The following is a 19,765-nucleotide window of genomic DNA, read 5'->3' on the forward strand; positions in this document are numbered from 1 at the left end:
CCGCGCAGCGGCAAGGCCTTCCGCATGCGTAACGAGGCCCCTGCTCCGCCGATTGGATGCGTTGGATCACGTGCGGGAGCGCGAGCCGTCCGGCCGCACTCGACTTGGTGGCACCCGTAGTCTGGAAGCGGAGTACTTTCTGCGCATGCGCACGAGGTGAAGCACCCAGAGCAGCGGGTCGGACGGTGACAAGAGGTGCCTTGTAGCTCCGGGACCCCATGGGCTGGGGAGACCCCGTTCCCTGCTAGGGCTAGATCCCCCCCGCGCTGGGCGCCCCCCTTTGCCCCCACCTGGGGCTGAGCGCCCCCCATCGCCACCCCACCGGGGGCTGGAGGCTGCCCGTTTCCTTCCGCCTCCCCTCCTGCGGCTGGAGCGGTGTCCCCCGCGGCTTGGATGTGACGGGGGTGGGGTGGGGTGTGCTGACCCGTGGGACTGGGGACGGTTGTGGTGGGGGGCTCGTCTCTTGCATTTTCTCATTGTTTTGCTTCTGCCGCACATCGTGTCTAGTCAGTTTCACAGCTCGCCTCTTAGAGCAGGCACTTAGCCAGTGTCTGCTTGCTGAAAAGACCAGGATAAAACCCATTAGGGGAGCAGAAAAATGTGTGTGTGTGTGTGGGGGGGGGGAGTTGTAAGGAAGTGTAAAAAAAGAAAAGAAAGTTAGAGCCCATTATTTAAAAGGGTCTCTCTATGAGACAATGAAATTCCCTGTAGTTACTCAGGTTCAAGGAACCGCTGTTGATGGTGTACTTTTCCCCAGGCATCTTAAAAAACTTGAGTAAGTGACTTTCTGTCTCTCTTTCAGGTTGAGGACTATGAAGATTAACCAGAACACAGTCTTACAGGGGAAGAAGGTGACCCTGGTACCATACACTTCTGCTCATGTATCCCGGTATGTCGCTTACACCCTCTCTGACATCTGTTTCAATTTTTAAAATTCAACTTAATTTTTTAAGGAAATTTAGTGCTCATGGAAGTCTCTGGCTTACCAGCCCTGGGGCCTGAAATGATCTCTTTGTCTGTGTAAGTGGCACAGCACAAGCAGCAGCAGTATGGCTTTGCCTATGTTGGCTTGCCCCTATTGCTTCATTCTGCTCTGTAGCTACCACCTCGAGGTGTGAGAGGGCAGCTCACTGTCCTTGATCCCTCTGCTGAGACTGTCATCAAACATGTACAGCAAATGTCAGTGGTGATGTCGATTTTTCCATGTGGATACTTGTCCGGTTAGAAGTGGGCTGGACCCACTAGTTCATTTCACGTTGGCCACCAAACAGCCATCGGATATGCTGCTGTTTCAGTGCTCGCTATAACCTTTTCCCAATCGCTCATGAAAGTGAAATTTCAACTCATGAAAACTGAACTGGTCTTTGAAGAATTTAAATGTTAAGCCATGAGTGTGTGAACTGCAGACTTGGATGATTGCACTCTCAGTGCAAAACAGACTCAAGGTGAGGTGTCTCGCACACCTGTACTAGTCCCTTCATTTGTGTGCCTGAAGGAGATTGTGTACTGATTCCTGTGTTATTTCAGGAAGTTAAGTGAGCCTTGCAGCCCCTGGCCAGTGGGGCATTTATAGGAGTTTGTAGTCTCCTGAATAGGTTCATGGTAGGGGAACAGTTTGACCCTTAAAGGTTTCAGTGGAACACAACAGGTGATGTTCTAAATAAGTCTGCATTCTGTTTGTGGCACTCTCCATCAGGTACCATGAGTGGATGAAATCGGAGGAGCTACAGCGACTGACCGCATCCGAGCCATTGAGCCTGGAGCAGGAGTATGAGATGCAACGCAGCTGGCAGGAGGATGCAGATAGTGAGGCATTTGAATGTTCTGCAAAAGTGGGAAGGTGTAGTGAGCACTTCTGCCTCACTGTTTTTAGGAGTTTCTGGCAGGTGTGATTCTGCAAGCTTGTACTGTAAGGGGTGTGAGCCATTATAGCAGGGCAGTAGCCCCCCCCTAGAGTTAAGAGTGAGACTAGCTTACTGTTAAATTTCCAAGTTTCTTCTAAATACTCTAAAATCCACGTGCTTAATCAAATTGTCTTGAAAATGGATGTCTCGGGGGGTGGGGAGTAGGGTTAGTGGTTCAAATTTGGGGTCATTTAAGGAATAGGTTCTCAGGATATAACCCTCCCTCCCTTAAAAATTATGTAACCAACATTGTTGGATCTGTCTGTCATCACCTGAACCTCTGAAAACCAGTAAATGCAGAGTTAAAGTATAGGTCCATTTGATATTCTGGAAGGTATGAGGTACCACTGGTCAAACGTATTTCAACCTTAATTAAGTTTTTGGGCAGTGAATACATATGGCTCTTGTGTATGCACACACTTATTCAAAGGATTGGAGGAACTCAGGGGCTGCTGAAGGTTTGCTTTATCCAGCTGTTAATAACAAGAATTTAAGTTCTTAATATCACTTGAGCAGCAGCAATCCAGTCAACTTCTGTAAAGAGCAGAGATCTGAGAATGCAATCCTTGTAAACAGGTGAGGGAGGGGTTGAGTTCTCCCCATGGAATCTGACAATTTATAATGACAAGGTTTGGATTCATTGGCTGGATTGTTTGCCTGGTTCTATTAAAGGTTGGGTGAGTGACTGCCCATAAAATCTAGTACAAATATATAGTCGCAAGACACTGAGGGTGAGACATACCTGAGGTTAACCCTTGTCTTGGTCAGTGGTGACAGCATGGGAAGACATACTGAAGGAGCCAAGGGATAGACTGGGTGACTCAACAGGTTGCTTCAGTCTCTTATGTTCACATTCAAGGTTCTTTGCATCAATTTACTGTAAAAGGTGATGAAATGGGGAAAGCGAATCCACATTAATTTTATATATTGCATCAAGTTAAAGTATCTGTGAGCCCTGGGTCCATGCAAACTGAAACTAGCATAGATTTTCCAGGGTGCTGCTGATATTGGCAATCATGGCAAGCATGCCTCTCTGGCCTAGGAGCCCTGGTTACTGGTTCATACAGGCAATTAATACGTGCAGGATGTTGCTTCTCTTCCCACTGTCATACTTCAGTAATTCGTGAATGATTCTTAAACGTACCCTGTAAGTTCTGCTGCTGTCTCATTTTTCCCAGAATGCACATTTATTGTACTGGACACTGAGAGGTGGTCTGGGCACACAGGTACCGAGGAGGACTGCATGGTGGGGGACGTGAACCTGTTCCTCACAGATATGGAGGATCCAACAGTGGGAGAGATTGAAGTCATGATTGCAGGTACATTAAACACAGCCTCAGGCTGCTGACACCATTGTCACCATAATGCCACCCTCTGCCTTGCAATAGCTGTTAGGTATGAAAGCACCTTCATGCAAATAGGTTCAGGGGGATTCTGACGACTCTCCTCATCTGACAGTGGTAGCATTGGTTACAGCTAGATGGAAAGTAGGCAGATAACATACAAGCTTCCTGCGCTCAGAGCTCTACCAGTACAATTCAGTCCTCATCTGCAACCTGCTTTTTGCTAGTCCAGCACATGACTGAGTTACAGGGTTTGTGTTATATAGACAGACACCAACATCTGTTCTTGTCCCTTTTAGAGCCCAACTGCCGTGGCCAAGGGTTTGGCAAGGAGACAACTTTGATCATGATGTTTTATGGTAAGGATGGCTAAATGTGGGAGGATGGAAGTGATGTGTTGGGGAGACACAGGCACATGGGCTCCCATTGGCTGCTCTGCATATGTGAAGAGGGTGGAGGATATATACCAGCTTACGTATTTAAGGAGCATGGGAATCTTTGCCAGTCTTCAGCTATGACATAATGCAACGTTATGGAGATACATGTGTGCAGCCAGGGGTTCTTATCTCTCTTTCTCGCTTCTCCTGTAGGAGTAACAAAGCTGGGAATTACCAAATTTGAGGCTAAGGTCGGACAGGAAAATGAAGCTAGTATCTCCATGTTCAAAAAGCTTCATTTTAAGGAGGTGAGGTGCCAGCCTGTTTGGGAGAGATGGAATTCTCCTCTTTTGAAGCAGCATTTAGCTAATGCCTGAGATCGACCTGCGTTGTTCTCTTACCTTGTATATAGGTTGCCGTGAACAGGGTCTTCCAGGAGGTGACATTGAAACTGGATGTGAATGAGCAGCAGAGACAGTGGCTCCTGGAGCAAACTAACCACGTGGAGGAGAAAAATTATAATGTGTTGAACCTACAGACCTGTGCCTCTGAGACCTGACACCTCTTCCAGAGGCAGGCAGTCCACACCCCTGCTAAGTCTCCAGGGAGGAAGGGTTTGACAGCATTACTGAGTGCAAGTATGGAAAACACCTTGGTCCCAAGAGTGACTCAAACAACAAACTGTTTTGTTATTACTCCACATACCTGGGGTACAACCTGTGAAATGCTGATCTTCCACTGCAATCGCGACAGAGCATCTACAGCAGCATTCCTCTGAATTAGTGCCTGGAAGCTGGCATGGATGAACCGATGCTAACAGATTAAGCATAGAAGTACAAGTTGGCTGGGAATGGCCCTTTTAGCCACAAAGCTCCCTCTGCCCTGTTCTAGGAAAGGACTGTCTACACCTCCAGGGCAATGCTGTCAGTCTGTGGATGAGCAGGGTAGATTGGGTTCCTAGCTACAACCCCACCATCCTTAGCAGAGTTCCTAGTGTCACAAATGAAGTCTGAACCACAGGAGACTTTAGCCTGCTTTGTCACACAAACTGACACGTACAATGTGACAACATGATCTGGTACGCAAAGTAGCTCAGTTGCCATCCTTGGCTGGTAAAGTCGTGGTTACAAGATTTTAAAAAAATAATAAAGTACATAAGACTTAAACCAGTGGGGCTGTCCATGGATCTGCTAGACAAGTTGTTACTATTCCAGGTACTGCAGGCACCGGGCTTTCCCCTCCTGGCCTCTGGGCTTAGTCCTGGGGTGCCACCATTGGCAGCTGCCCCACCATCCACCTGTGCATGCTCAAACCTGTTGTATAGCTTGTCACAGCTCTTGGTTAGTGTGAGCACAGCTTAATAGGAGAGGCCGGGACAACTAAGATGTGAGAGGGGTTGAGTGCTCTCCTCTCCCACTGAAGTGAATTTGAGTTGTGGGTACTTCATAAGGGACACCTGGCTGACTTCCCTTGAGCCAGCAATGGTAACCTACAACATTTCTAAAAGATTAGGAACTAATGTGCTAAACTGCCAGCATATAAAATGAAGGCAATCAAAGAGGATGGAATCAGAGTACTAAATTACCTCTGTGCATCAGACTTCAGAGGATGATTTTGGATGGGTAGAAATGCCTGTCTCAGTGCTGCTTGGTACAGGTACTGAAAAAGGGCCATTGCTGTGTCGGGGAATCCATAGAAAGGTGAGTGAGGAAATTAAATTGCACAGAGGATGTAAAGAATAAAGCAGCTGATCTGCTACTATGCTTATTTGAAACCATCTACATTACAAGACAACCGGAGAATGGCTAACCTGGAACCCAGCCTTTAAGCGAGCAATAAATAAAACCTGTGGAACTGACTGCTGCAAGGTGGTGTTGACACCTCTTAAGTGTCCAAACCAGGATTTGTGCTCAGGTGAATAAGAACATGCATTCTGATACTGTAGTAGTCACCACTGGAGTTGGGAATTTTTCAGCGAAATGGTTTTTCATTTAAAAATGCCAGTTTGTTGAAACCAGAACTTTTTGTGGCAACGTCACTTCTGATAAAACTGGAGTTGGCAAGGTTTGTCAGCTCCAGGATGGAATTTCTGGTGAAGAACAGACACCCCTCTAGAATGGATCAATGAGAGCAGGGCCTCAAACTTGGGTCTCCCATATCCCAGGTAAATGCTCTAATCACTGTGGAGGGACAGGAGGTGGTGTTTTTTCATGCTTTTTTTGAAAGGTCTCAGTTCTCTTCTGCATTAGAACAAAAACAAATTTTGAAGCCTCAGCTTTTTATGAAATGGAAAGGATGGTTTCTGACCACCCCTCCTTGCCCCATCAGAAGTGATAATGGGTTTCGCCCTTCGTATAAAACTGCTTTTCGAAGTGGGACAAGCAGTCTTGGAAAAATAGTCTCATTCTCAAAGGCAGCTCAGGGCTGAGCCTGGAACCTGTGCTTACTGTGCTCTGATAAGATGGATGGGGGGGAAAAAAAGTGCCTCATACTTTGAGGTGGTGTCCTTGAGGGTAAGCATTGCTAGCAGCCTTCCTCCATTATTTGACTTTCTGAAAAGAGGCCTGGGGCTGCTGGACATTGTTGTAGAAATGTAGTGGGGGGAAAACCCCTACTTTTATTACATTGCATGGAGGGAAAGACTTAGAATGGTGCTAATTTTGTTCCTCCTCTGTGATATTGAAGTGAGCTAAGGCCTGTACTCAGGGTCTGGAAGCTAGTTGAAGTAAAACATTACATTCTAATGGAAATAAGTAACCCATGTCCCTATAAATGGAGCCAGTATCTGTGTCAGGGGCATTATTAAAATTAAACAGGCTCCATAGTGGACAAAACCAGGGGACAATCTGCTGTTCCCAAAGACCCATTGGGGGTGCATATAAACAACGTACCCCTGCACCCTGCCCTCTACCTTACAACTGTTCCTTGTGCTGGGCCTGAAATGGTGCCAGACAGGGAGGGAGAGAATGGCCTGCGGTTTGGTATGTGTGTCACTGAAAATTCTTTCCTCCTGCTCACAGGTGTTAAGGTCCTGAAGATACCTGCTGCCCTGTGTTTGAGTAGTTCAGTCCTCACTTCTTGCTGGATTGAGGGGTTGAGAACGCAAAAGACTAATGCATCTGTGTGGCTGCCAGTAGCTGGGTTCCCTTACCAGTACCTCACCCTCTCTAGAAGCACTAATGAGGCCCAGCCCCTTTCCCTGACTGAAGGATGTGACATGAAACATGAACTTCCCCTGCTGACTCCTGGAGCCCTGCAACCCTTCACAAAGTCATATCCAAGTCAGAGTTATGAGCAAAGAGATAAACTCTGATGACATCCTCTCCTGCCCAAGCAAGTGCTTTCACCCCACTGGAAACAGAGCTGCAGAAACGTAATGGGGGATGAGGGACAGATGCAGTTTACAGTCAACGGGGAACTCAGATGGTTGGAGATCTTCCATTTCAGCTTCCTGCTGGGCTTCATCTAAGAGGTACACAACAGCCATCCCTAAACATACGGCTGCTAGGTGATGGGACCCAAACTGCAAGGCCTATAAATCAATGAAGGATGCGGGATCATGGTTCTTTGTATCAACACTGCTATGATGTGTCACACCAAGAAAGTTAGCTCGGGCAGTGGGTCGGTTGGGGTAGGAAATTCTGATTCCTAGATAAAGGCGTTGAGCGAGGATAGAGAAGACCTCAAAGCGACTCTGGAAAAAACAGGAACAGCAGACATGGCAAAACCACTTCAGTGGCCATGCTTCAGTGTCTACAGGAGGAACAGACGGGGGAGCGCACAGGACACAGTTCATAAAGGGAACGAATGGGCACTTGGCAATAAATACAGGAAATGTGACAGCCAGGTGCAAGTAGCTGACATAAAAACAGCTGCATGGACAGACCAATGCATTCAACCATTCCTGCCTTTATAATCTTTTAATTTAGTTTGTTAAATACATTGCATGTTTATGTGTCTATAATGTGTGTGTACAACAGCTGGTGTTAGTGATTAATTCAAATCAACTCATTTTCCATACATCCTTTAATACTATACAAAAAATCATCCAGGAGTTTAGCCCCAGGATGGAATTAGTCAAGGGGTAGCTTCTGCACCTGCCTTTGTTTCAGCCCATTCAGGAGAGTGTTCCAAAGGGCTGGGAAGCAACTGACAAGGTCTCAGTCTGGGGGAATCTCAGCAGCAGTATGGGGAGAGCTGCTTCAGGGGAGGTTGCTCCACCTGCCTTTCTATTAGCCCGTTTCTGTGAAGGGGGGAGGCAGTCAGCACTAATACTGTGAAAGGGACGGACGTATTGTATTATCAGCCATCATTTCTCTCGCAGCTCTTATGGTCACTTCTAATGGGAGCACCGCCATGTACTGATTTTGCTGGGATTCAGCTCTGCCCCAGCAACTGGGGTCACATGTCCACTGTCGAACTCCCGGAGGAGTTGGGAACAATGGCATTCTGGTGCACTGTGCTGGAGCAGGGTGGAGGACAGCTAATGCAAAGAGTTGTCCTTCACAAGGACAGCCTTTGCCCAGCAGGGCAGATGCTGTGAGTGAAACACTCTTTGGAAATTGAGAGGCCTCCATCTCTAGGGCTGGGATGGGAGTCCGACCTGCCCTCTATGACCTGATTTCTACCTTTGTCTCATTATATGTTCCCAGCACCTTCTGTTTGCCATGCTCTTCTCTTTAAAGGGATCTGCCTCTGAGGAACTTCATGGCACAGACAGCCCTGCTCCTCCTCACTCTTTGGTCTCCACTTGCACGAAACGCCTGGTGCCTGGCTACGCCTTTGGCAGAGATCAGTTGATATTGGAGGGCCAACTAGCCAGGATGTGCACCCGCCCACTGGGTGAGGTATCCCATCTGCTGGAGGCTGCTGGACCAGCTTGTGCCCATCAGTGGCATTGCAGTTAGAGACCTTGGCCCTGTGGGCCCTCAGTCTGAGCAGGGCAGACTCCGAGAAGGTGCTGTAAGTCCTTGGTAGCTCTAGCTGCTTAGGTAGTGTCACCTTCTCCCCCTGCAGGCTCTTCTGTCCCTTCTTGTTGTCATTAATTCTTTTCTGAGCCTGTTCCAGACCACTCTCCAGCTGGCATACATCCTCCATGACTCTAATGACCCGGTCAAACTGGTCCAGAAGGTTATTGACTGCAGAGGGTAGACGGTCCAAGTAAAACTGTACATTGTACTGCTCCGGGACAGGGCTCTCCGAAAGGGCTAGCTCCTCTGAGCTGGAGGAGATGGTGGAGCTGGCACAGCGGAAGATGGTGCCAGCAGATAGGAGGCAGGAGCGTTTGGAGTTCCCGGAGGAGCGTGAAATCAGGGAGTCCATCCCTTCAAACTTTACTTTGTGGCGGAACTGAGTGACAAGGAAAAAAGAGGAAATCCCCTGAGAATCCTAGAGCCCAGTGCTGCTACCTTCGGTGGGGTAAGAGGGCCCATGAGCCACAACAGTGCACTCTTTTCTGCAGTGTAAATTATAGGTGTTTCCATCACACTTTGTATTAAGGTTCCATTTATAATGGTTTAGGAAGGGTTAATGGATGGTTTAAAATTTGGTTTAAATCGTTAAGTCCAACAGGTTGCTTGCAGCCATCTGTTCACATACTAGAGAGACAACGTGGGGGAGGTAATATCGACCAACTTCTGCTGGTGAGAGAGACAAGCTTTTGGGGTGCACAGAGCTCTTCTTCAGGTCCCCTTGTCTCTTTCACCAATCTAAGATGCTACCTCACCCATCTTGTCTCTAATATTCTGGGACCAACCTGGCTACAACACTGCAAACATACTACTTATCTTTCTAACATGCTTATAACTTCCATTAAACATTTATGAACAGAGCTTTCTTATAAAGTTGGACTGGCTTTCCTGTGGGACTCCTTACTGTAACATCTGAGCCCCTCGTAGCCCCTACAGAATTTATTCTTGCAACACTGTGAAGCATTATCCTCTTCTACAGATGGGGAAGCTAAGGCCAGTGACTTTCCCAAGGCCAGGCAAGAAGCCAGCACAAGGAAATGAACCCAGATCTTCCTTAGCCACAAGGCCATCCTTCCCCTCTCCAAAGAGAGGAGCAATCCAAGACCACTTTGCATTATATGCCGCACTCTCTGCTTCTTCCAAGTCTTGACCTGCTAGGATCAAATCACACCCATGCAATCCCACTGCAGCCAGTAGGCAGATGGGGTGATAGCAGCTGGGTAAAAGCTGAGCCGCCTTGTCCAGAAGGGGGAAAAGTGAGCCCTCTTACAAGGAAGCTAAATTCCCTTCTGTTTCCAAAAGGCTGGTCACTCCAGGGCAGGATAGAGGTTAGAGAAGGATAGGGGACTGGAGTACAATCTCAGTAACATTGGTGTAAAGCCGAGGGACCCCACGGAAAGAGTTAACCCAGATGTACCCTGCTGTAAGGTCAGACTCTCCCCAACCCTAAGAGTTGAGGGTGGCCTCTCTGTCTGAGGGTACGGGCCCATGAGTAGAATAGTGTGAGAGCACATGACTGAACCGAGCCTTTGGATTCAACCAGGGCTTAATTTGTAATGAAAGAGGGGCCTGGGCTCAGGCAATTTTTTTACATTCATAACTGATGCAGCAAACCCAGAGGAGCCAGAGCTCTGAACTGCCAGGCCCAGAGGAGCCAGGGCTCTGAACTGCCAGGCCCAGAGGAGCCAGGGCTCAGCCTGGGCAAGCCCTGGCACAAATTAAGCACTGGATTCAGTTCACCTTGCCTGATGCTGCAGCACCAGACTCTGGATCGCTGGCTGCTCTACACCTAGGTTTCCTCCTTTCTTACCTCTTTAGTTTTGCTGAGCCCCATCCACAACTTGAACCTCTTCACAAAGAACTCGATCATCTCGTAGTCCTGCGGTTCCATGGCAGGGCGGTACACTTCAGCTTGGACAGTGCGGTAGCTATGAAGGATGACAGCACAAAGGAAACGGCTGCCAACGCAGAGCAAGCTGACCATGAAGCTGAGGACGTAGGCAGTGCCGAGGGTGGGGAATTCCTGGATCACAGACAGGAAAGCCACTTTCCCATGGAGGGCTGAAAGCAGCGCATAGAAGGCACATTGGAATGTTCTGAACTCCTCTACTGTAGCAGAGAAGGCCTGGGAATGAGAGAGAGAATGTAGGGGTTCTTGCTAGGAAAGGTGTCTTTACCCTTTCCTGTCTACAGCATCCTTAGCAATTGCACAAGCCTGCTTTGCTCCCATGTGGGGTGAGTCACTCCCAGAGAGCTTTCCAGTTCACTAATGGAACAGTGCAAAACAGAAGGTGTGAACACAAATGAGCACTAGAATCTGATCTCAGCAGTGAGTGGGTCCCTCTTGGGGAGCAGTGGAGAGACTGACTGAGGCGCTCTGGGGAAGAGTGGTCCTTCTCTTACAGAGCTGATGCCCAGAGTAGCAGGGGGACAAACACATTGCATCAAGCCTATGGATAAATACAGGAATTCACTGCACAGTGCCCTGTACAGGTAAGAGTCATGACCATGCAGAACCCCATCCTATTCTCCACAAGCACTCCCATTGCTGAGAGCCAGCCTCTGCATAACCTACCAAATATCCACACTGGGCATAGACAAGGAGCAGCAGGAGGAAGATGAGCATGGCAGCCACTAGATCTCGCAGTGCATGCTGGAACGTTTTCCCAAATGCAGACCATCTCCGGACAAAGCGCAGCTGCCGTACAATCTAGGGAGAGAAGGTCCATGGGTGAGCAGGAAGTCTGGTTAGATATTATCAGAAAAGTGACATTTCAACCCGCCCCAAGTACGTTCACTCTGCTTTGTCTCACAAGGGGTGTCTGCATGGCCAGGTGGCCACATCAGGTACTCGGTGAGGGAAGCTGGGCGGAGCAAGGGCATTGTCTTTCTCAAAGGCCCAGCCTTCATTATGGCCATGACTGAGTCAGGGGCCCAGTTGCAATGTGACTGTTAAAAGCTGCAGCCTGGGCAGAATCTTCCAGGTCCCTGTGACCAACCAAAAGCTAGTGTCTGTTGAGAGCTCTAACCTGGTTATGTGGTTAGGTCCCATCTACACTACATTTTAACCACGTTGCAAACACGTCAGAGGACAGTGGTACTGTAATTGAGGGCCTTATGTGCTAGCGCAGCGCTCCCTGAACAAATTATCCAGGCACACACAAGCTAGCTGGTACAGAAGGTCCCCTTATATGGTTAGGTCCCATCTACACTACATTTTAACCACATTGCAAACACGTCAGAGGACAGTGGTACTGTAATTGAGGGCCTTATGTGCTAGCGCAGCGCTCCCTGAACAAATTATCCAGGCACACACAAGCTAGCTGGTACAGAAGGTCCCCAATATACATCTCCCCCTTCTCCGTCATTTCGCGTATCCATCATTCATCAATAGGGGAACATGTTCCGATTGACGTCAGTACCGATCTGCATATCGGTTGCTTCTCCTTTTGCATGGCTTTTCTTTGGGTGCTTCCCCTGGCATTCAGGAGGCACTGGGAGGGAAAGGGAGGAGCAGGGATGGGGCACGCTCAGAGGAGGGGTGGAACCGGGCAGGAAGAGGAGGGGCAGGAAGAGTGGACGGGGGTAGAGGGGGGGGCAGGAAGAGGCAGAGCAGGCCATATTTCTTATGGGGAAAAATTCCCCGGTATCTGTCGTTTCAGTATCTGTCGCCCTTTTCAAGAATGCAACCCTGATGTATACTGAGGACCCCCTGTATGCACTCATCTGGCATGCACAGTCCATTAAAGCAGTGTCTTGGGAATGGCCAGTTCTCTGCTGTGATCTCCTGTGTCAGAGATCCCCATCCTCTCAGCTCTCCAGGAGGCTGCTCCGGGGGTCCCTTGCTCTTCACTGACTCTCCAGCTTTGGCTCCCAGTAGCCTTTATCTGTTTGTTTGCTCACTCTTTTATTGGCTGTGCATTAAGCAAGTAATGGTCAACAGTGAACCATAAATACAGCAAGCCTGGAAGACAGCAGCCGGGCTACTCGCCCAATTTATTAGGAAGCAGGAGAAAGGAACAAAGATGATATTACATCTCCGCAGCAGCCCCAATGACAATTATAAGGTCATTGTGGCATAATTGAATATACACATGCTAACGAGAAAGTATATACATCATTCAGGCTGTTAGCAGCTCAGGCCTGACATCCTCTCACGCCACTCGCCACCATGCCCAAGGACTGCTGGATGAAGAAGGAAGTCCTACTTCCATGTGGTGGTGAAGATCAGCAATTGATGTCTGGCCAGAGACTGGGAGACAGACTCACCTGATTTATTTATGAGCGAGAAACCACTTTGACTTCAATTTCACCCTGTGATCTGCTCCCATGTAACTCTCCATTGGGGTGAGCAGGGGCAACTGTTACCCAAGGGAGTTAGGGACAGCTGGTAGCAAGGGTTGTGATTACTGAAGGGTCCACGCGTCCTATCACACACACCCCTTCACATAACAAGAACCAGGGGGCACCCAATGAAATTAATAGGCAGCAGGTTTAAAACAAACAAAAGCAAGTACTTCTTCACACAACCTGTGGAACTCATTGCCAGGGGAACTCAAGGCCAAAAGTATAACTGAATTCAAAGAAGAATTAGTTAAGTTCACACAGGATATGTCCATCAATGGTTATTAGCCAAGATGGTCAGGGACACAACCCCATACGTGGGTGTCCTTAAACCTCCAAGTGACAGAAGCTGAGACTGGATGACAGGGAATGGATCATTTGAAATTGACCTGTTCTGCTCATTCCCTTTGAAGTATTTGGCACTGCCACTGTCAGAGAAAGAATACTGGGCTAGATGGACCATTGGTCTGACCCAGTATGGCTGTTCTTATGTTTTTCATCTCTTTCCAAATCCAGCCCATTTCCAGGTGCCCTCTCATGCTGGTGATGGCAGATGAGAATCTGGAATGTGTTTAGGCCATGCAGCCTGGCAATGATAAAATTATTGAGGGGTTGCACCGATGTAACGGAGGTCAGGATCAGCCCTGATTTATTCCTATGCATAACACCCAGGTGACTTTGAAGCGATGGGTGTTGAGTAGATAAAATGGTTTCCCACAACATGTGACTAGGCTCAGACTGAATAGAAAGCCAGTGGAAAGGCTCCAATTGAGATTTCCATGGGAGATGGGCCAGGCTGTTAATCAGCAACTTTGGAACATTGGGAATGGGGAGGTGTTAGAGCTGGGGGAGCGAAGGGGAGTGGAAGTCAGGACTCCTGGGTTCCATCCTTAGCTCTGCAACTGATGTGACGTGACCTTGGGAAATCATATAACTTCGTGTGCTCACTCACCTTCAGCATGGTGATGGTCAGCAGCAGGGCCGAGAGACAGACTTCCATCTGAGCCAGCAGTGCCACTTCATAAAAACTGGTGAAGGCCTGGCGGTGTCCCCAGTAATGCTCAAGCCGCACATCTGCCAACCAGATGTGCGCAAAGTGCAAGGCACCGACTGCAATGGAGAGCAGTGCCAGGAGCAGCTGGAGCCAACAGCGGCTCTGACCCAAACAGGAGGCCCCTTCCTGAGACAGGAGCGACAGCTCCGGCAGGAGAAAGGCCACGCTGAAGATGAGCAAGGAGATCTGAAAGAAGCCAGAGCAGGTGAGAAAAAAATCTGCCTTCCTGCTGTGCATTGGGTTAGGTAGCAAGAACAAAGGTGGATACAGCAGTGACATGGTAGCTATGGTGCTACTTCTGAAGCCTAAATAAACAGAGCAGATAACTAGTATCATCCCAAGGGATACAGAGTAGCTACTCCACATAGGAATTACTCTGCTGTGTGCCACATCGCAAGGGACCAGAGAGCCAGGCTACACCGCTTTCTCACTAGGAAGCAGAGCCTTGGATAGATCCCCCTGGAATACCCATTGGGAATGCACTCCTGGGACTCATCTAATCAGAGACTGTAACCACTACAGACCCACATGCAGTCAGGCAAGCATTTATTTGGACTATAATTAGCTACCACTGTGGAGCTAAGGTTTCCCTACAGACACCTATGATATCATATAGCAAACTCCTGCTGAGACTGTGTTTGTGGCACAATCTCTGGAGAAAGAGTACCTGTTGGGGTGGGTAAACATTGGCTCCATTCTGCTGGGAGCCCTGAGCCTTGGATGCATCTCTCAAGGCAAGATACATACCACTAGGGCAAGTGGAAGGTCCAGTCCTGTGCCTAGGCGCAGCATTTGGTAAGGGAGGATGATGATGGAAGGAACAGCCAGTCTGACTGATGGGAGCTCTAGCAGGAGCATTACAACCACGTACAGGTTGACATCAACGTTGTATTGGGTAAACTCCAGAAACACGGCTCTGGTCCTGTTGTGCAGGGAGAGAGTCAAGAACAGCGGGCTGAGAAGAAATATTTTCCAGGGCTCTGGAATGCTGGGTAATTGGGCCTGATACGTGGCCCTTCTAATCGGGACATTTCAATTGGACTGCTGGGAAACACTGTTTTGACTTTCCACTTTCAGGGATGAAGCTGAGATGCCCCAAGCAGGTCATAGCCATCAGCTTCCCTAGGCTGTGCACAGACATACAACACGACATCAGCTATCCACAGCAGGGGCAAGTCACCCGCCATCTATAAATTACACCAGAAACTCCCAGTGCTGCCATTATCGGCATTTATTCAGCTTCTCTCATGCCATTTGGATAAGCAAGGTTGAATTGAACCATCCCTGTGGGAGATCTCAGCCTTACGGTGCAGAGGACCTCAATGCCTACCCCCAAATCAGGGTCTTGGCCATGCTGCCTTTGGGCCCTGGCAGCCAGACTCAGAGTCAGGGACCCCCAAAATGATGCTGTGAAACCTACTGACCCCAGCCACTGGTGTATAAATAGCATGTGAGTCAGCCGCAGAGTTACTGGATCCCAAGGAGATCTAGATGCAGTGGAAATAGTGCATTTTGTCCTCACAAACTCTGATTTCCTCATCTGGAGGTTTGCTCCCTTATTCTAAGTGGCCACCGCTGGCAATTTGCCCCCAACCCCGATTGGTTTTGGTTAAGTTGACAACCAGCCTGCCCTCTGGCCCGTGCCAGTCGGTGGCTCAGCAGTTTTGGCCATTGCACTGTGCAGTTCCATGGCCTGGGGGATCTCTCCCTTCCTCTGAGTCATCTGGAGTCGCTCTGCTCCACTTCAGAGCAAGGGAACAGGGGAAGTGGAACAACAATGACCACCGCAGAATGGGAGAGAACAACTGACATCACTTTGCATTCTCAGGATGATCGTGTCCCACTCAGACAGAGAGACAGACAGAACTACTGCAGGAAAGAAATAGCCATGCAATAACCCTCCCTCCCACAAGTAAGCACTTAAAGCCAACAGCGCGTTCATTTCAATTTCCACTTCCCAGCCCAGCTGTCAAGGAAAAAGGTAAGGGCCCGAGTGACTTGCCTTTCGTTGATCCAGTTGCTGGCTCGCAGGTCAGCCAGTGTCCTTTGGGCTTTGGCAGAGCTGTTTCCAAGTTCCCTCCAGCAGCCAGTGTTAGTGTGGTAAACTCCACTGTGCCCCCAGATCCAAAACCTGCCCGAAGAAATGGGGAGACCAGAAAATGTAGCTGTGAAACACAGAGTGGGCGAGAGGCTGGATTGGGAGCCCTAACTTGGGCTGTGATCTGGTCAGATCCCACGCGAGAACAGGGACAGGCCAGCCTCCATTTAGATGGGACACCTCCAGTGAAAACCCAGGGTGCTGCAGACAGGAGAGCTAGGGATTCAGGACGTGACCCTGTTATCTGAGTCTGTAGTGACCCAGTGCTTTTGCATGGACCTAGGACACCTTTGGGTGATACATGAATTGAAATTCATGGCCACTTATCGTTAAAGACTGCACGGCCTATTCCGTGAGAGAAAAGATCTTTAATCCTTGTGTCCTGGCCAAATTCCAACTAGGGAGGCACACATTCTGCCTCCCTGGATTTGCTCTGTATTTCCAGCTGGCTATGGTCTTGGCCTTCACTTCCTGTTGTGCTATTGCGTAGCAGTTGCTGTGGGCTGTGACACAGTTGCTGTGTTGCAGTTTCTCCTATGTGTGATATAAATATATCTATCCTAGGGTCTGCTTCTGCAAGGTGCTGAGCACCTCCTGGATGGTACTGAGCATCCTCACCACTCACTGAAGTTAATGGAAGCTATAGATGCCCAGCTCCTTGCAGGATCAGGTCCATAGTTTGTGAAATGCTTTGGGATCCTTCTGAATATTTAGTCCTCCCTCAGTGCAGGGGACCAGACTAGATGACCTGTCGTGGCCCCTTTGAGTCCTACGTTTCTATGATTCCACGAACAACTGCTATCTAAACAGAAGGAACATTACTGCCAATTGTCAGCTAACGCTCAGGGAAATTGGAGATGCCACAGTCCAGGGTGGAGAAAGGGGAAAGACGACAAGAACTGGGGTAAATCACTTCCCCACGGAGTCACTGCAGGATTGTGACACTCCTCTGGAAGAGTTTCTTGTGAAAGCAAAAGTGGAACCCTCCTGGTGGATCAGTGTGAAGCAACCTGGGGCTACTAGCTGGGGACTCCTGAGCTGACCCATGGGATGGGGAATATCAGGGTACCCAGAAGCAGAAATCCGCAGCCAAGCTTCTTGGTTGCATAACTGCTTCATTGCTGCTCTCAGCTTCCAATTAGTGCCCCCTCTGCCCTGTGCCAGCGTTCTTACCCGATAGAGTTATGGGATGAATTCTGGAGGCTACGGTCACAGCACGCGTCTCTCTCCACTTGGCCACTCCTGGAAATCTCTGGTCTGGGCGCTGACAAGTAGCAGAGGGGACAGGTTCTGTTAGTGATGTGATGTGTCAAGAGAGACCCAAGCCCAGGTTGGGGGAGCACTGAGGGTGCAGAAAAGCAGAGCAGGAGTCCATAGGCACTGACTCCGTGGGTGCTCCAGGGCTGGTGCACCCACGGGGAAAAATTGGTGGGTGCTCTGCACCTACCGGCAGCTCCCCACCCCAGCTCACCTCCGCCTCCACTCCACCTCCTCCCCTGAGCGCAGCGCGTGCCTGCTTTTCCCCCCTGGCTCCCAGCACTTGCCCCACAAAACTGCTGTTTCGCGTGGCAAGTGCTGGGAAGGAGGGAGGAGGAGGGGGAACGTGGTGCGCTCAGGGAAGAGGCAGGGCCTGGGCAGGGATTTAGGGAAGGGGTCCAATAAGGACAGGGAGGGGGCGGAGTTGAGGCGGGGACTTTGGGGAAGGGGTTGGAATGGGGGCAGAGAAAAGGTGGAGTCAGAGTGGGACCAGGGGGCACAAGCACCCACCAGGGACGGGGAAGGTTGGCGCCTATGAGCAGGAGGACGAGATTTTGAGATGCACATTAACAAGTTTAGATGCCCACTTAGAAACAACACTCCTTATTTTGCTCTTCGGATGTAGGTTATCCCAGTGTCTCCCCTCTGCACCTGGCCTCTGCCCTCCACCCCCTCTTCCCAATCCCGATTCCTTGTCTGTTTAGGGTTCAGCTGGGTGTTCCCCAACCTTCACCCTCCCTCACTGGCCAGCAGGGCTTGCTCCAAAGCATCAAAAGGGGGGCCTGAGCCTGCATTCCTTACTCAGACCAACCTCCCATTAAGGTCAGTGGGAGGCAGGACAGCAGTATCAAGAGCAGGGCTCTCCATCATGTCCCCCACCCTCCTTCTGCAGGAGCTGCATGCGCTCCCTTCACAGCACGCTCAGCCTCCGTTGGCCCTGCACTGAGATTCCGTGCCTGGATGTGTCCAGTGCTATCCCATAGCCACTGGGATGCCCCTTAGTACCCATCTCCCTGGTGATTTTGCCTCCTCTGTGCCCCATGTCTGGACCTGCGGGCTTTCCTGCCTTTCCATTCCTCTGTGCACCACCCTTCAGGTGCCTGTTTTTAGCCTGGATCCACTGATCACAGCCCCTTCCCTTCTTTTCCAATGCTCAGTGTTTGGGGAAGTGGCTGCTGGGCTGTGACTCCCCTGACCCAGTTTTATACACAGTTAGGCTTCAACCCCGGGGACTGTAGAGAGAAACATCAGTCCCCCCTAAACTTTCTCTAGTGGTTAGAGCCGTGAAGCGGGAATCTGAACCCTCAGATTTTATTGGTAAAACTGCATGACCTTGAGCATGTCACAATCCTCCCGTGCCTCAGTTTCCCTACCTGTCAAATGGGGGTCTATACATGTCTATACTCCCGGCTAGCTAAAATGGAGCAGTAGACTCTCTCTGGCTGGTGCCATTTTGGGCCCCACAGTCCTCTCCACCCAGCCACCCTTCTCCCAGCCAGCCATGGGGGTGATTTTACCAGCCCTCACCCAGATCCAGAGGTACGTTCCCAGCAGAGCTCTCCTGCCGGAGACGAGGCACCCCGACCAGGGTCAGTTGGGAATTACTGTAGAGGTAGCTCAGTAACACAGAGTCTATCCACTCCCACGTGTCAGTGTAACTGCAAAACAAAGAGGCCAGGGGAACAGGTGCATTTCATCCCAGTGCAGTATAACTGACCGGTGTCCTGTGTACCCGCCATCCCATCCCTGCAGAGGGGGTCCTGTTGTGAACTCTCGGCATTCCTTATTTTAGTCAGTATGTCTGTAGCCCTGGTGGTTGTGTAGATAACTGTGAAAACAGGAACTGAGCACAAGCCAATTTAGCGCCATCTTCCCTGAGTCTGCAGAGAGCCTGACACACTTGCTCTGAAAGGGGTGAACCGCCCTTTGTTTCAGTGGGTTAACTCTGAAAACTAAAAGGGGCAATTTAAATAGCAACACTGTTAACCATTTCATCGCTGATCATTATTATTATTTAGTGTTTGTATTGTGGCAGCACCTAGCAGCCTTACTCATGGACCAGGGCCCCCTTGTGCTAGGTGCTGTGCCTCCTACCCCTCACCAGCTGACCCCTATCCAGCCCCAACTGTCCCCTCCCAGCTGTCAGAACCTCCAGCTTCCCCCTGGCTACTTCTATACTGTAATTATTTGTTTATTACATAGTGCCTGGAGGCCGTGTTGTGCAAGGTGCTGTACAAATATACTGTAAACAATAGGCCTTGCTGCTCAAGAGTTTACAAGTTCTGCACCAACCATTCAAAACCTGCAGCACAGAGAAAACGAACAATGTGTGGATGGTGTAAAAGGAATTACACTTACTAGCAGTATAAACATACAGGGGATGCTGTGTTAGGGGTCATTGGTAGTTTCATGGTAACT

General features: G+C 49.6%; 2 protein-coding genes across 11 annotated transcripts in view; one reads left to right on the forward strand and one right to left on the reverse strand.

Moving 5' to 3' along the window:
- Window positions 1–129: 129 nt before the first annotated feature.
- NAT9 (N-acetyltransferase 9 (putative)) lies at window positions 130–7,603 on the forward strand. Of its 6 annotated transcripts, none has more exons than XR_003996599.1 (8): window positions 130–195; window positions 803–889; window positions 1,697–1,806; window positions 3,083–3,223; window positions 3,547–3,606; window positions 3,838–3,932; window positions 4,037–5,788; window positions 6,645–7,603. XR_003996599.1 is itself a non-coding variant. In XM_030534342.1 (7 exons), the coding sequence occupies exons 2-7, from the start codon at window positions 813–815 to the stop codon at window positions 4,181–4,183; spliced, it is 630 nt and encodes a 209-aa protein (XP_030390202.1). In that variant the 5' UTR covers window positions 130–195; window positions 803–812; the 3' UTR covers window positions 4,184–7,603. The 6 variants fall into 6 exon arrangements, 4 of the variants coding, with proteins under 4 accessions (XP_030390202.1, XP_030390203.1, XP_030390204.1 ...); XR_003996600.1 differs by having other exon boundaries at window positions 4,037–5,538; XM_030534342.1 differs by having other exon boundaries at window positions 4,037–7,603.
- An 85-nt stretch (window positions 7,604–7,688) lies between these two features.
- LOC115635490 (polycystin-1-like) overlaps window positions 7,689–19,765 on the reverse strand; it is a 53,597-nt gene continuing 41,520 nt past the window's right edge. For all 5 annotated transcript variants that reach the window (XM_030534337.1, XM_030534338.1, XM_030534341.1 and 2 more), the window contains 8 exons: window positions 18,875–19,005; window positions 17,264–17,354; window positions 15,995–16,123; window positions 14,740–14,914; window positions 13,891–14,178; window positions 11,170–11,304; window positions 10,405–10,719; window positions 7,689–8,973 (listed from right to left, as the gene is read on the reverse strand). In XM_030534337.1, the coding sequence (XP_030390197.1) occupies window positions 8,263–8,973; window positions 10,405–10,719; window positions 11,170–11,304; window positions 13,891–14,178; window positions 14,740–14,914; window positions 15,995–16,123; window positions 17,264–17,354; window positions 18,875–19,005 (1,975 nt within the window). In that variant the 3' untranslated portion in view covers window positions 7,689–8,262. The remainder of the gene's footprint in view (window positions 8,974–10,404; window positions 10,720–11,169; window positions 11,305–13,890; window positions 14,179–14,739; window positions 14,915–15,994; window positions 16,124–17,263; window positions 17,355–18,874; window positions 19,006–19,765) is intronic.

The sequence above is a fragment of the Gopherus evgoodei genome, chromosome 15 (assembly GCF_007399415.2).
Source record: "Gopherus evgoodei ecotype Sinaloan lineage chromosome 15, rGopEvg1_v1.p, whole genome shotgun sequence".
Classification (NCBI taxonomy): domain Eukaryota; kingdom Metazoa; phylum Chordata; order Testudines; family Testudinidae; genus Gopherus; species Gopherus evgoodei.